The 15,789-nt window shown below is 39.9% G+C and overlaps 1 protein-coding gene across 4 annotated transcripts in view; it reads left to right on the forward strand.

Moving 5' to 3' along the window:
* Positions 1–15,789, forward strand: part of ZFHX4 (zinc finger homeobox 4) — a 188,683-nt gene that overhangs the window by 168,414 nt on the left and 4,480 nt on the right. For all 4 annotated transcript variants that reach the window (XM_037803178.1, XM_037803179.1, XM_037803180.1 and 1 more), the window contains one exon: positions 102–5,483. In XM_037803178.1, the coding sequence (XP_037659106.1) occupies positions 102–5,483 (5,382 nt within the window). The remainder of the gene's footprint in view (positions 1–101; positions 5,484–15,789) is intronic.

Below are 15,789 nucleotides of genomic sequence, written 5' to 3' on the forward strand. Positions count from 1 at the left end.
AAGCAGAAACCTTTAAAGGCTCCTACTTAAAATATTTTATTGACATTTAAACAGTAGGTTTTCTTCACCTAAGAGACATGTTTGTGCTTTCTTCTACACAGGTGAAAGTCCAATGGATGACAAAAGTATGGCAGGTCTTGACGATTCAAAGGCTAGCATGGAAATTAAGAGTGAGGAGCAGAAACCAACTAAAGAATCCACAGAAGTGTCGGAGTGGAATAAAAATAGCAGTAAGGACACCAAAATCCCTGACACCCTGCAAGATCAACTAGGCGAACAGCAGAAAAGGCAACCACTCTCTGTTTCTGACCGCCACGTTTATAAGTATCGCTGTAACCATTGTAGCTTGGCTTTTAAGACTATGCAGAAGCTTCAGATACATTCCCAGTATCATGCGATTCGGGCCGCCACGATGTGTAGTCTCTGCCAGCGGAGTTTCCGTACATTCCAGGCTTTAAAAAAACACTTGGAAGCAGGCCACCCCGAACTGAGTGAAACTGAACTTCAACAGCTGTATGCCTCCTTGCCTGTGAACGGTGAACTCTGGGCAGAGAGTGAAACTATGGCCCAGGACGACCATGTCCTAGAGCAGGAAATAGAGAGAGAGTATGAGGTGGACCACGAAGGGAAGGCAAGTCCCGTAGGAAGTGATAGCAGCTCTATTCCAGATGACATGGGCTCTGAACCAAAGCGGACCTTACCTTTTAGAAAAGGGCCAAATTTTACAATGGAAAAATTCCTCGATCCATCTCGCCCATATAAATGTACAGTGTGTAAAGAGTCATTCACCCAAAAGAACATTCTCTTGGTCCATTATAATTCAGTTTCTCATCTGCATAAGTTGAAAAAGGTTTTGCAAGAAGCCTCCAGTCCTGTCCCTCAAGAAACCAGCAGCAGCACAGATAACAAACCCTACAAGTGCAGCATTTGCAATGTTGCGTACAGCCAAAGCTCAACACTGGAAATCCACATGAGATCTGTGCTCCACCAGACAAAAGCGAGGGCTGCAAAGCTGGAGCCAAGCAGTCATGTGACCGGTGGGCACAGCCTTGCAGCAAATGTCAACAGTCCTGGCCAAGGGATGTTAGATTCTATGAGTTTAGCAGCAGTGAACAGCAAAGATACCCACTTAGAAGCCAAAGAATTAAGTAAGAAGCAAACTCCTGAAATGATCTCTTCTCAACCTACACATCACCCATCGCAGTCACCAGCACAAATTCAGATGCAACTCCAGCACGAACTACAACAGCAAGCTGCATTCTTTCAGCCTCAGTTTCTAAACCCAGCCTTTTTGCCCCATTTCCCTATGACCCCAGAAGCACTGCTGCAGTTTCAGCAGCCTCAGTTTCTCTTTCCATTCTACATACCTGGGACGGAGTTTAGCTTGGGGCCAGATTTGGGCTTGCCAGGCTCTGCCACATTCGGTATGCCCAGCATGACAGGGATGGCTGGATCCCTGCTCGAAGACTTGAAGCAGCAGATTCAAACCCAACATCACATTGGCCAAACTCAACTCCAAATACTACAACAAGCACAACAATACCAAGCTGCACAGCCCCCGCTGCAGTCTCAAAAACAGCAGCAGCAGCAGCAGCAGCAGCAGCAGCAGGCAAGCAAGTTATTGAAACAAGAACAAACTAACTTAGGAGGGGGAGACTGTCAAATCCTGAAGGACATGCCATCTTATAAGGAGGCAGAAGAGGTTGCTGAAAAGCAAGAGAAACCAAAGCAAGAATTTATAAGTGAAGGCGAAGGTCTCAAAGAAGGCAAAGACGTAAAGAAGCAAAAATCCTTGGAACCGTCCATCCCACCACCCCGAATCACTTCCGGGGCCAGAGGAAATGCAGCCAAAGCCTTGTTGGAAAACTTTGGTTTTGAACTGGTCATCCAGTATAATGAAAACAGGCAGAAGGTACAGAAGAAGGGCAAAAGTGGTGAAAGTGAAAACACGGACAAACTGGAATGCGGAACATGTGGTAAACTGTTTTCCAATGTTCTTATTTTAAAGAGTCACCAAGAACATGTTCACGGGCAATTTTTTCCATATGGAGCACTAGAAAAATTTGCTCGTCAATATAGGGAAGCCTATGACAAGCTTTACCCAATTTCTCCATCTTCACCAGAAACTCCACCGCCACCACCTCCTCCTCCTCCCCTGCCGCCAGCTCCCCCACAGCCTGCTTCCATTGGACCTGTGAAAATCCCAAACACAGTTTCTACTCCCCTGCAAGCTCCGCCCCCAACCCCACCACCCCCACCTCCACCGCCTCCTCCTCCACCGCCTCCTCCCCCACCTCCACCCTCTGCTCCCCCGCAGGTCCAGCTGCCTGTTTCCTTGGACCTTCCGCTCTTTCCTCCCATTATGATGCAACCCGTGCAGCATCCTGCACTTCCTCCCCAGCTCGCCCTGCAGCTGCCGCAGGTGGACACTCTGTCTGCAGATCTCACTCAACTTTGTCAACAGCAGCTCGGATTAGATCCCAACTTCTTAAGACATTCTCAGTTCAAACGCCCAAGGACAAGAATTACAGATGATCAACTCAAAATCCTGAGGGCTTATTTTGACATCAATAATTCTCCAAGTGAAGAACAGATCCAAGAAATGGCTGAGAAATCTGGCCTCTCTCAAAAAGTCATCAAACACTGGTTTCGAAATACGCTTTTCAAAGAACGGCAGAGAAACAAAGATTCACCGTACAACTTCAGTAACCCTCCTATAACGGTTTTGGAAGATATCAGAATTGACCCGCAGCCCGCCTCTCTGGAACATTACAAATCAGATGCATCATTCAGTAAAAGGTCTTCTAGAACACGGTTTACTGACTACCAGCTTAGGGTTCTCCAAGACTTTTTTGACACAAACGCTTACCCAAAAGATGATGAAATAGAACAACTTTCCACTGTTCTCAATCTACCTACTCGGGTTATTGTGGTATGGTTCCAGAACGCTCGTCAGAAAGCACGAAAGAGTTATGAGAACCAGGCAGAAACAAAGGACAATGAGAAAAGGGAGCTCACTAATGAACGGTATATTCGAACAAGCAACATGCAGTACCAATGTAAAAAATGCAATGTGGTTTTCCCCAGGATCTTTGATTTGATCACGCATCAGAAAAAGCAGTGTTATAAGGATGAAGATGATGATGCCCAAGATGAAAGCCAAACTGAAGACTCCATGGACGGCACCGATCAAGTGGTGTACAAACATTGCACAGTCGCTGGCCAAACCGATGCAGCCAAAAACGCTGCTGCACCTGCAGCAAGTTCTGGCTCTGGGACTAGTACCCCCCTGATTCCATCACCCAAACCAGAACCTGAGAAGACTTCTCCAAAGCCTGAACATCCCACAGAAAAGCCAAAGCAGAGTGACTCCTCTCCCTCTTCTCAAGGCATCAAAACAGCCCTGCCACTACCATCGACTTCCACAGACCCACCACAGGCCTCCCCAGCTCAGCCACAGCCACCACCACCCAAACTTATGGGAAGACCTCCCTCGGCCTCTCAGACCCCAGTCCCGTCCAGTCCACTGCAAATGCCCGTGACATCTCTCCAGAACAGTCTACCTCCACAGTTACTACAATACCAATGTGATCAGTGTACAGTTGCCTTCCCAACTCTAGAACTTTGGCAGGAGCACCAGCACATGCACTTCCTCGCTGCTCAAAACCAATTCCTTCACTCTCCATTCTTGGAAAGGCCCATGGACATGCCCTATATGATATTCGACCCCAACAACCCACTGATGACTGGACAGCTGCTGAGTGGTTCTCTCACACCACTGCCACCTCAGACCACTTCCTCCCACACATCAGCCCCGGCAGCAGTGGCTGCTTCCCTGAAAAGGAAACTGGATGATAAAGATGATAATAACTGCAGCGAAAAGGAGGGAGGGAATAGCGGGGAAGACCAGCATCGCGATAAACGCCTGAGAACCACCATTACCCCAGAACAACTGGAAATACTGTATGAGAAATACCTGTTGGACTCCAATCCGACCAGGAAAATGCTTGACCATATTGCTCGTGAAGTAGGGCTGAAAAAGAGAGTCGTGCAAGTCTGGTTCCAGAATACTCGCGCTCGAGAAAGGAAAGGCCAGTTCCGCGCGGTGGGTCCCGCGCAGTCTCATAAGCGGTGCCCGTTTTGCCGAGCCCTGTTTAAAGCCAAGTCAGCCTTGGAAAGCCACATTCGCTCCCGGCACTGGAATGAGGGAAAGCAGGCAGGGTACAGCTTGCCACCCAGCCCTTTAATCGCAACAGAGGATGGGGGAGAAAGCCCGCAGAAATATATTTATTTTGATTATCCGTCTCTGCCATTGACGAAAATCGATCTATCGAGTGAGAACGAACTGGCTTCTACGGTGTCGACGCCTGTTAGTAAAACAGCAGAGCTGTCGCCGAAGAATCTTTTAAGCCCCTCTTCTTTCAAAGCAGAATGTTCCGAGGATGTAGAGAATTTCAATGCCCCTCCTGCCGAGGCTGGGTATGATCAAAATAAAACGGATTTTGATGAGACTTCCTCAGTTAATACAGCTATCAGTGATGCCACCACTGGAGATGAAGGAAACACTGAAATGGAAAGCACCACGGGAAGTTCAGGCGATGTGAAACCTGCTTTATCTCCTAAAGAGCCGAAGACACTTGACGCTCTGCCCAAGACAGCAACCACACCTACTGCAGAAGTCGGTGATGAAAAATTTCTCTTTTCTCTCACGAGTCCATCGATACATTTCAGTGATAAAGATGGCGACCACGACCAAAGCTTTTATGTCACTGACGACCCGGATGATAATGCTGACCGCAGCGAAACATCGAGCATCGCTGACCCGAGCTCCCCCAATCCATTTGGATCCAGCAATCCTTTCAAATCCAAAAGCAATGATCGGCCCGGCCACAAGCGTTTCAGAACCCAAATGAGCAATCTTCAACTCAAGGTCCTCAAGGCTTGCTTTAGCGACTACCGAACTCCCACCATGCAAGAGTGCGAAATGCTGGGGAACGAGATCGGCCTGCCCAAACGCGTGGTCCAGGTGTGGTTTCAAAATGCAAGGGCAAAGGAAAAGAAATTCAAGATCAACATAGGGAAGCCTTTCATGATCAGTCAGGGTGGAACGGAAGGCACCAAACCCGAGTGCACTCTCTGTGGGGTGAAGTACTCTGCCCGCTTGTCCATCAGAGATCATATTTTCTCCAAACAGCATATTGCAAAAGTGAGAGAGACCGTTGGAAGTCAGCTTGATCGGGAGAAAGATTACTTGGCTCCTACCACCGTCAGACAGCTGATGGCACAGCAGGAACTCGATCGTATAAAGAAAGCTTCAGATGTGCTGGGCTTAGCCGTCCAGCAGCCGGGCGTGATGGACAGCCCTTCCCTCCACGGCATCAGTCTGCCAGCAGCCTACCCAGGACTCCCCGGCCTCCCTCCCGTCCTTCTCCCTGGAATGAACGGTCCGTCCTCCTTGCCCGGATTTCCGCAAAATTCAAACAGTAAGTCATTTTAAGGAGAGCCGATCTAATTTAAATAATATTATGCAGCCATCACGTGTAACCAAGAAGAACAGGGTGCATTTGGATTTCTTTCGATGTTTCAGTAAATGAAAGCGTTAAACTACTTGGAGTATGTATTTTATTGGCTATAACAAATAACGAGCAGGTAATATGTAGAATAATAAAGATTAAATCGTAGTGGATTCCCAGAAATATATTAATTATTTTTATCATTACATCTCTTTTTTTAGAATTGTTTTTTTTTACCTACTAATTTCAATAATGATTTCACAGGACATTCCAGCACCAACCTGTGCCATAGTGTGTCGGTATGCATATTAGGAAAGGGAAGCATTAAATATTATATCCATCGGTATCTTAATTTGTGTTCTTTCCAAAGGGCAGGTTTGTTTGTTTTTTTTTTTTTTTCCTTCCCCAATAAGGGCCTGGACATTCAAAAGTTAAGAGCCCTTTAGCCACAGGAATTCATCCACATTGCACTTAGCAGGTAATAAAGCTGCTGTTTAAAGTTTAACTACTAAAAATGTGACTTCTGCAACAATTTGTAATTCACTTTTGCTATAAGATTTTGATTTTTGTGGTATCCTACATTACTTGCTATTTAAATAAATTTACAACCTTAGAAATGTATTAATAGTATGCCATGCCTCTTTATCCCCACCCCCTCACCCAAAAGCCAAGGTACATAATTAAGGCATAACAAAGCTGTAAAGCTGAGCAACCCTAGATGCTGAATTCAATTCTATGTTCATTGAAATAAATATAATTTGTGCAATTTAGACTTTTTGAGTCTGTAGTTATCCAACCATATTAGATTGGAAAAAAATTTGGTAGTGTGCTAGCCAATCATATAGCCAAACATATAAGAAAAATTATGTCAAAATAGAAAAACAGTTCTTTTATAATTTCTTCATTAAATTTTATTTTCCAAGTTAACAATGATTTTTTCATTTTAGAAGGACAATTGACATTTTACAGAATGAATTAATTATATATGTATCTAGAAAGTTCCCCAAAATATGTAAATAAAGCTTATTACATTTTTACAAATTGGACTTCTACATAAATCTTGTACTTTTCAATTCAATCCTCCCCATATGTAAAACAAAATTATCACTGTGATCTAGGAAGATATTTCTATTTTAACATTTAGGTTGGAAGATGTGAAAATAATGATACCAAATGGCCTCTGGGCCACTGCTTGCTCCTTTGGTGCCAATTTGAATGACTTGTTGGCTTTGGGAAGAAGCAGAAAGAAGAATGTCTACATATAAAGAGTGTTACCAAGAAAATGTCCACAATGCCTCTCCCTTTAGTGCACCAACTCCCCTCCCCCAAAAAAAGTACTTTGGGCTTCATTATCTGGATATTCCTGGGAACTTAAATATTATTAGAGCTATAATTATGTTTTTGTTTGTTTTAATTAAGTCAAATATAAATGTTTTGGGAAAAAAGCAATGACTGATTTTTTTTTTGCTTATGGCATTAATCTTGTTAATTTATCACTTTATATTTCACTGATTATTAATTGATGTAGAAAAATATCTTATGTGGAAAAACTATCATCAATTATGTAAAATAGAGAGTTTTTGATCCTTCACTGATTTTTATCCTCTAGAGGCTGAGTTCCTTTTCCTTGGGGAAAAAGAACTACATGTAAGAACAATGGAAGTGTCTGTGCCTTTAATATATGAGTCTGCTTTGATTGATGATGACCGTGTTGTCACCATCCTAAGTGGTGGTCAAAGCATCTTGTTTTTCTCTCCGTGAGGTCAGGAGTCCTTTCCTTGGACAATGGACCCTTTGGCCGACTGCCCTTCTGGTTTGTCACTAATACTGGTTCCCAGAGGGCCTCTATGAGAGAAAGTGAGAAGGGAAGAGAGAGAAAATGTTTATGAAAAACTTAAACAAACTAACCTTTTTCCTCATGCTACTTACCATATATATAATTTTTATTCTCCTCCCAAAATATGGGTCCTGTTTATAACTCTCAGAGTTACTGGGAAAATGCTGGAGGCAGACTTCCTCAGCTAGGAAGTACCTTTCAGTGCCAACTCCCCAGACGCTCAGAGCTGTTATCTGTTGCCTTATTAAATCCTGGATGGAAGCAGACCTGAGAATGTTGTAAAGATAAAAGGTCGGGGAACATTGCTACCTACTGGAATTTGTAATTTCCCTTGAATAGGTCCTTTGTTTGGGATGGATTTTAAATATTAGCACAGCAGAGTTATCAGTAGGTCTGAGAACCCGAGTCCTCATACTTCCAGTTCACGTCTTTTTTAGGTTAATTTACCTGTTGGGGGGAATGCTGGATCTTTTAACCCGCTCATGGAGTTGGAGCTGTGCTTCTCCATCTTTCTATCAGCATCTTCCTACTGTACTATTTCTCATCAAACAAAGATCGCCTTTGTTTTGGGGCGAGATAGACATACTGGCTAGATGCAATTAAAAGGAGAAAACTACATCAAAAGAAAAATATCCCTGTATTTCTCACAAGCCCTGGGCTCTTGCTACAATTTATTATATACATGAATAAACTTTGAGAATATGACATCTTGGGCCTACTTAACGTGATTTAGTTATGATAAAGGCCTCCTTTTAAAGACAGCTCCTCCTCTCCCATCTCTTTTAAGGCAGTTTTCGTTTTGACACTAGGAAATTGCTAGAAAGGGGCTCCAGTGTTTACGAGATGTGCCATAAAGTAGTAAGCCTGATTCCAGAGGTGATATTTCAAAGCGAGCTTAATGGCACTGTGTATGTTCAGGTTAAGTATTATCAACATATAAATTTCCTGATTTTGATATTCATTGGATTCTTTTTTGGGGGTGGAACTGCTCTTCTTGGTTGGATACCAACTTTAATTCTCACAAAACTCCCTCAGCTTATTTCAAGAAATCTTTAAATTACTTAGCTCTTCAAGGTCACTAAGAAGGCTCTTGCAAGGATAGTATATATCCTGTATGCCTGCTTCCTAAACTGTGGCCTAGCCCTGGGTTCAGTGTCACTAGTTACTATTAGGCATTTTTTAATAAAGTAAATTATTTGGGGCTTTAGAGTTTCCACATTTCAGTCTTTTTTTATCATGATCATGTGCCAAAAGGGAAAGTGGCAATAGACAGCCACATGCCTATACACATGAAAAAAAATTAGAAAACTTTATATTTACATTTTATCCTTTATGAAATTAGTTTTGTTTGGCTTTTTGCTCAAGGTAAATAGAAAAATTACTTGATTTTCTATTTTTAATTTATTTACTTAATCATTTTAAGCAGTGTCTTATTTTTGTATGTTTCTTTAGTATGTATTTGGAAATACTGCCTAACTTAATTTCCTTGAGTTGAACTTTAGAACATGCCTCTTTCATTTTTCTCATATTTGAATATAATAACATTTGGGATAGTTCTAGATGAGTAAGTTCTTAATAATTTTAGTACAATTGTCTTTGGCCCCATGCACGTAATTATTTTTATTTTCACCTTGAAAAATAAATTTTCCCCTGGGACATCTGGATCAAAAAAACTTGAGGAAAAGGAACTACATGTAAGTGCATTGTAAGGCAGGCATTTTCTTCTAAAAGCATTACTTTCGGGACGAGGCAGCAGTTTCAGGAAAAACAAAACAAAACGAGGTGATGGCCGTATAAGATTGTTGATGGAAATACTTTTTTTTTTCTCTAATTGAAATTTTTAAGAATTAGAGTAGGAGTTGGGAAACAGGACAGCATTATAATTTGAAAACAGACATGAAAACTTGGCATGCATTACTGTTAAAGTTCAGTTTTTCTCTTCTAGTTCTGATTTTCGGTATATAAGTGGGCTATTGAACTTTCTTCTTTTCTTCTCTATTTGGTTTTTTAATTTTTTTTTTTATTGGAGAAGTTGTAGGTTTACAAAAAATCATGCATATGCCCCCCACTCTCACACACCATTTTCCCTATTTTTAATACCTTGCATTAATATGATATCTTTGTTACATTGCTGGAACAATATTATTATAATTATACCATTAACTGTAGTCCATAGTTTACTTTATGGTTCACTGTTTGCATTGTACAGTCCATTTTTTTTTTTAATTTTTATTCTGGCACCATATATACAACTTAAATTTTCCACTTTCAATCACATTCAAATGTGTAATTCAGTGGTGTTAATTACATTCACAATATTGTGCTATCACCCACCATCCATTACCAATACATTCCATCACCTCAAATAGAAACTCTGTACCAATTAAGCTTCAACTCCCCATTCTCTACTCCCAACCCAGTCCCTGGTAACCTTTATTCTAGTTTCTGACTCTACCACTTTGCTTATTCTAATTAGTTTATATTGGTGAGTTCATACAATATTTGTCCTTTTGTTTCTGGCTTGTATGACTCAACATGTCTTCAAGGTTCATCCACTTTTTCACGTGTATTGGGACTTTTTTCCTTTTAATGGCTGAATGATATTCCATTGTATGTGTATACCACATTTTGTTTATCCATTCATTGATTGATGGACAGTTGGGTTGCTTCTGTCTTTTGGCAATTGTGAACACTGACGCTATGAACATTGGTGTGCTAATATCTCTTTGAGTCTGTAATTTCAATTCTTTGGGGTATATACCTAGAAGTGGAATTACTGGGTCATATGGTAATTTTATACTTAACTTTCTGAGGAACTGCCACTCTATTTTCTACAGTGGCAGCACTATTTTACATTCTCACCAACAAAGAATAGTGGTCCTATTTCTCCACATCACCTCCCAACACTGGCTACTTTCCATTCCTTTTCAAAAGTAGCTATTCTGGTGGGTGTGAAATAGCAACTCATTGGGCTTTTGATTTGCATTTACCTAAAAGCTAGTGATGCTATTTAGCCATTTGTATATCTTCTTTGTAAAAGTGTCTATTCAAGTATTTTGCCCATTTTATAATTGCATTTGTCTTTTCTGTTGTGAGTTGTAGGATTTATTTATATATTCTATATATTGCACCCTTAATGGATAGGTGTTTTCCAAATATTTTCTCCCATTGTGTGGCTTGTGTATTTACTTGCATGATGAAGTCCTTTGATGTACAAGCATTTTTAATTTTGGTGAAGTCTCATTTATCTGTTTTTTCTTTTGTTGTTTGTGCTTTCATTATTAAGTCTAAGAAACCATTCCCAAATACAAGGTCCTGAAGATGCTCCCCCATGTTTTTGTCTATGGGTTTTATAGCTTTGGTTCTTATATTTAGACCTTTGATCCATTTTGAGTTAATTTTTGTACATGGTGTGAAGTAGGGGTTTCATCTTCATTCTTTTGCATATGGATATCCAGTTTTCCCAGCACTATTTACTCGAAGGACTATTCTTTTCCCATTGAGTGGACTTTGTATCCTTGTCAAAAATTAATTGGCCATAGATGTGACAGTTTATTTCTGAACTTTCAATACAATTCCTGTGTTCTATAAATCTGCCCTTGTGCCAGTTCCGTGCTGTTTTGATTACTGTAGCTTTGTAATAAGTTTTGAATTTGGGAAGTGTGAGGCCTCCAACTTTGCTCTTTTTTTTTTTTTCCCCAAAATGTTTTTGGCTATTCAGGACCCCTTTACTTTCCATGGAAATTTGATGATTAAATTTTCCATTCCTGCAAAGAAGGCTGTTTGAATTTTGATTGGGATCACGTTGAATCTGTAAATTGCTTTGGGTAGAATTAACACCTTGACAATATTTAGACTTCCAATCCATGTATATAGAATGTCCTTTGATTTATTTAGGTCTTCTTTGATTTCTTTTAGCGATGGTTTGCAGTTTTCTGTGTACAAGTCCTTTATATCCCTGATTAAATTTATTCCTAGGTATTTGATTATTTTAGTTTCTATTGTAAATGGAATTTTTTTCTTGATTTCCTCCTCAGATTGTTCATTACTAGTGTATAGAAACACTACTGATGTTTGCATGTTGATCTTGTACCCCACCACTTTACTGAATTTATTTTTAGCTCTCTAGTAGCTTTGTTGTGGAATTTTTTCAGGATTTTCTGTATATAGGATCATGCCATTTGCAAATAGGGAAAGTTTTACTTCTTCCTTCGCAATTTTCAGAATCCCTTCACTTTCAAACTACTTGTGTCTATGAAGTTAAAGTGAGTTTCTTGTATTCAGAATATAGTTGGGTCTTGCTTTTTTATCCTTTTATCAATCTCTGCCTTTTGACTGGATAGCTTAATTCAGTTACATTTAAAGTAACTAATGAAAATGCAGGACTTTTCTGCCATTTTGCTATTTGGTCTTTGTAAGTCTTGTACTTTCTTTATCCCTCAATTCTTCCATTAGTACCAATTTCTGTATTTATTTGATTTTTTTTTTAGTGTACCATTTTTAGTCCCTTCTCATTTCCCTCTCTATATATTTTCCAGATATTTTCTTTGTGATTACTTTGGAGCCTAAATTTAACATCCTAAATCTGTAACAATCATTTTTTCTTTGATAACCAACTTAACTTCAATAGCATACATAGACACTGTTCTATACCTCTCTGTCCTCAGCTCTTTGTTGTACTTATTACAAATTATATCTTTATACATTCTATACCAAAACCATAGATTTATCATTACTTTTTATGCATTTGCATTTTAGAAACTTTACTAAAGGTCTTTATTTTTTAATGCTACTTTGTTCCAATATCTAGTGTCCTTTCCTTTCAGTTTGAAGAACTCCCTTTAGTATTGCTTTTAGGGCAGGTCTAATGATGACAAACTCCCTCAGCTTTTGTTTATCTGAAATGTCTTAATCTCCCCCTCATTTTTGAAATCTGGTCTTATCAGATATAAAATTCTTGACTGGTCATTGTTTTCATTAGTGCTGTTAATATTTCATCACACTCTCTTCTTGCCTCCATGGTTTCTGGTGAGAAATTGGCACTTCATCTTATGGGGGCTCTCTTGAACGTAGTATGTTGCAGCTTTCAGAACTCTCTGTTGTTGGCATCCAACAGTTTGACTACTATGTGTCTGGGCATGGTTCCCTTCACGTTTATCCTGTTTGGTGTTAACTGGGCTTTTTGAATGTGTATATTCATATCTTTCATTAAATTTGGGAGATTTTCAGCCATTATTTCTTTGAATATTCTTTCTGCCTCTGTCTTTCTTCTTCTGGCACTTCCATAATGTGTATTGGTATGCTTGATACTGTCCCACAGGTCTCTTAGGCTCTGCTCACTTTTTTCATTCTTTTTTCTATTCACAATCTGAATCATTTCAATTGTTTTGTCTTTAAGTTCACTGATTCTTTCTTAGGGCTGCTCCAGTCTGCTCCTGAAACCCTTTAGGGAATTTTTCATGTCAGTTATTGTGGTCTGCAACTGCAGTATTTCTGCTTGGTCCCTTTTTAAAATTTCTGTCTCTTTAATGAAATCCTCATCTTGATCATTCACTGTTTTCTTGATAACCTTTATTTCTTTCTCTGTGTTTTCTTTTTTTCCTCCTTGAGCAATTGAAGATCATTTTTTTAAGTTCTTTGTCCAACATGTGCAAAGTCTCATATTATGCATTGATAGTTTCTGACTTTTTACCTTGTTCTTTTGGGTGGGCCATCATTTCCTGTTTCTTCTGTTGTTCCCTTTCCGTTTAGTGTTTTAATGTGTTAACTCTGAGATTTAGTTCCTAAGCTGTCTGTTCCTTCAGTTTGTATCTAGCTAGTGATATGACAGAGATTCCCCTGAATGCCAGAAGCTAGCACAAGCAAACATACCAACACAAAACACCTTTTGCAGTCTTTGCAAATTGGCTCTGCTTTGGGTGGTGCTCTCCTTTAGAGTTTAGCCCTTCTATCAAGAAGATCAGCCTGAAGTGAAAGTGAAGTGCAGGATCCTCTCCCTCTTTTCTGATCCTGTGTCTTGTGCTGGACTTGTGCTTGCCACGGTCGGAATTCCCCTTTATTCAGGACTTTGAATGCCCCCTCTACTCACTATGAAACAGACTCTCTCCCCATCTCAAGTGCTCTATTGTATGGCTTAAAGCTGGTAATCCTTTGTCCCAGGCCCTGTTGACTTAACTGTTTCTTACCTTACACTGCTTTAGCTGTCTGCAATCTGCTTCTTCCTGTAAGACAAGTTCTGGAAAGATGAGCCAGAGACCAGTTTCCTGGTTCAGTCTTTTAGCTGTGAATTGGTAGATGGGCAGGGACATACTGGCACCCCATGTGGAAGGACCAGGGACCTTCAGTGGGAGGGCAGGATGGCTCCGCACCATGTAGGGAGGGGACAGGAAAGGGGGAGATACCAATAAGGGTACCATGGGGTCTCCTTCCATTTTAAAGGCTGTGTTTTCATGGTTGGGCACCCACCCAGTTACTGCAAACCTTGAACTGTTTTCCAGAGTTTTGAGGAAGATGGCTTTGGCAGTTTTTGCTAGGTGTTCAATGACTCTGTGGGGCAGTAGCACTCTAGTGCATCTTACACTGCCATCTTGGTCAACTGAACACTAGGCTTTTGAACTTTTGACTGAAACTTTTTACAGGCTTATGTCTTTTCTAGCAGGTCCAATAAATACCATTTATTATTCTCAACTTGAATCTCCTTTCCTAAAAAAAGTTACTTTCCAGCTTACTTCTCTAGAGGTTGACTTCTGACAATCTCTGAAAGCTTTTGACTATAAGCAGTCGGGATTTCTATTGCAATCTTCTAAAAATTTCTGTTATTTCATTATTTGACCTCTAGTAAGGAATATGTAGCATCTGGCAGGGAAGCCTGAGTAAACAACCATTGATCCATCTTGTTTTTTAACAACTGTTGCTACTTTTCCATGTTGCTTAGTTCCTTACAATTGCTCTATTCTTAAGTTCTTCAGTCAGAGATATAGGTAAGCCAACAATTTCCTCTGATTTAGGTAGTAAAAAAGACTGTGTGAAAGAAGCTACTGTTACTTTGTATGAAGCTGTATTGCACTAAACTTAAATCTAAGGTTGGCTTTGTAAGTAGGCAAAAGAAGCTGACTGCCAACTAAGTATCATTTTAACAATGTGAAGAAGTCTCTTCTGCTCCAGTAATGTCTCCTTTACCTGGATAACTCATGCCTGAAGTGTTGTAATTAGATATTAATTCCTTTTGATTTTATACATTATTCTCTATTAAATGGAAAATAGCATAAAATGTCATAAAATCAGAATATCATAGCAGGAAGGAATGTCAAAAATTATCTAGCCTAGTATATAGTGAGCCTTTTCATTAATAGTGTATGCATTTCTTTGGCTCTTTCTGGTAAATAAAACTTTTAAGAAGGCAGGGGGAAAGAAGATAAAGATAGCCACCTAGGATTATAGGAATATAGGCAAGGGAGTTGAGGTTGAACCCCAAAAGCAACCCAATTACTTCAAGGTATTGCCTGAGGCTAGGTCTAAGTCCAATGAATTGAGGAGGTCTATCATAATAAATTGGATTTTGGATCAAGGAATTTACTCATTCAGTCCTTCCTTAGCCCTGCAAAGCTTAAGCCATTTTAATATTAATTTATTTTGAATGCATCAGTCATTCTTCAGTGAAATGCAGGTACTTGCTCTCAGTTGCTCCTGGAAATATGCTATTTTCAAGGATTTTTTTCTTTTTCTACTTTTTGCATTTAAATCTTTGCATTATTTAACATTTGAAATTTATTCAATTAAGCAGGAAAATAAATTTGAGCAATAGCTGCAAAATGTATCTCCCCTCCCCCATTTACCACAGAGTCATAGATTTCTCTCTGTCAAGTCATCTAACATCATCTGTAGCTCTCAATTTTCTTATTTAAAAACTGCTATTTTAGCATCTTTCCCACCTTACTTACCATTGAGGATGCTGGGAGACTATTTTCTAACATGACGGAATCTCCATAGAGACTGTTACTAATTCAGCTGCAGAGATTATTCCAAAGCAGGCCACAGAAGAGTTGGGTGTGGTAGGGTTAAAAAGAGGAGCAGCCAGTAATTAGCTAGGGTAATTGAGAGTAATATGATAATGATAAGGGGTCAAGGAGAGAGAGATGTGGAGGACTTCAGAGCATCTTGAATGCCGAGTATACGTAAAGCTTTCTCAGCTGGATAAAGACCAATTAAGAAGCCAAAGTCTTTTCAAGCTAAAGAAATAGAAGCACACAAATTCTATGCCATGTGTTTCTCACTTTTTATTCTTCCAGTTTACATTTAGCATTGAAGTAAGCTATGGCCAACACTAAAAGATTGTTCTATTAAATATTATGTTCATTCCCTCTACAGCCATGCACTGATAATTTAAACTTCATTCACCTTCTCATGGTTAGTTCTTTCATCAGCCCATCACCCACCAGC

The sequence above is a fragment of the Choloepus didactylus genome, chromosome 14, assembly GCF_015220235.1.
Source record: "Choloepus didactylus isolate mChoDid1 chromosome 14, mChoDid1.pri, whole genome shotgun sequence".
In the NCBI taxonomy this organism is placed as follows: Eukaryota; Metazoa; Chordata; class Mammalia; order Pilosa; family Megalonychidae; genus Choloepus; species Choloepus didactylus.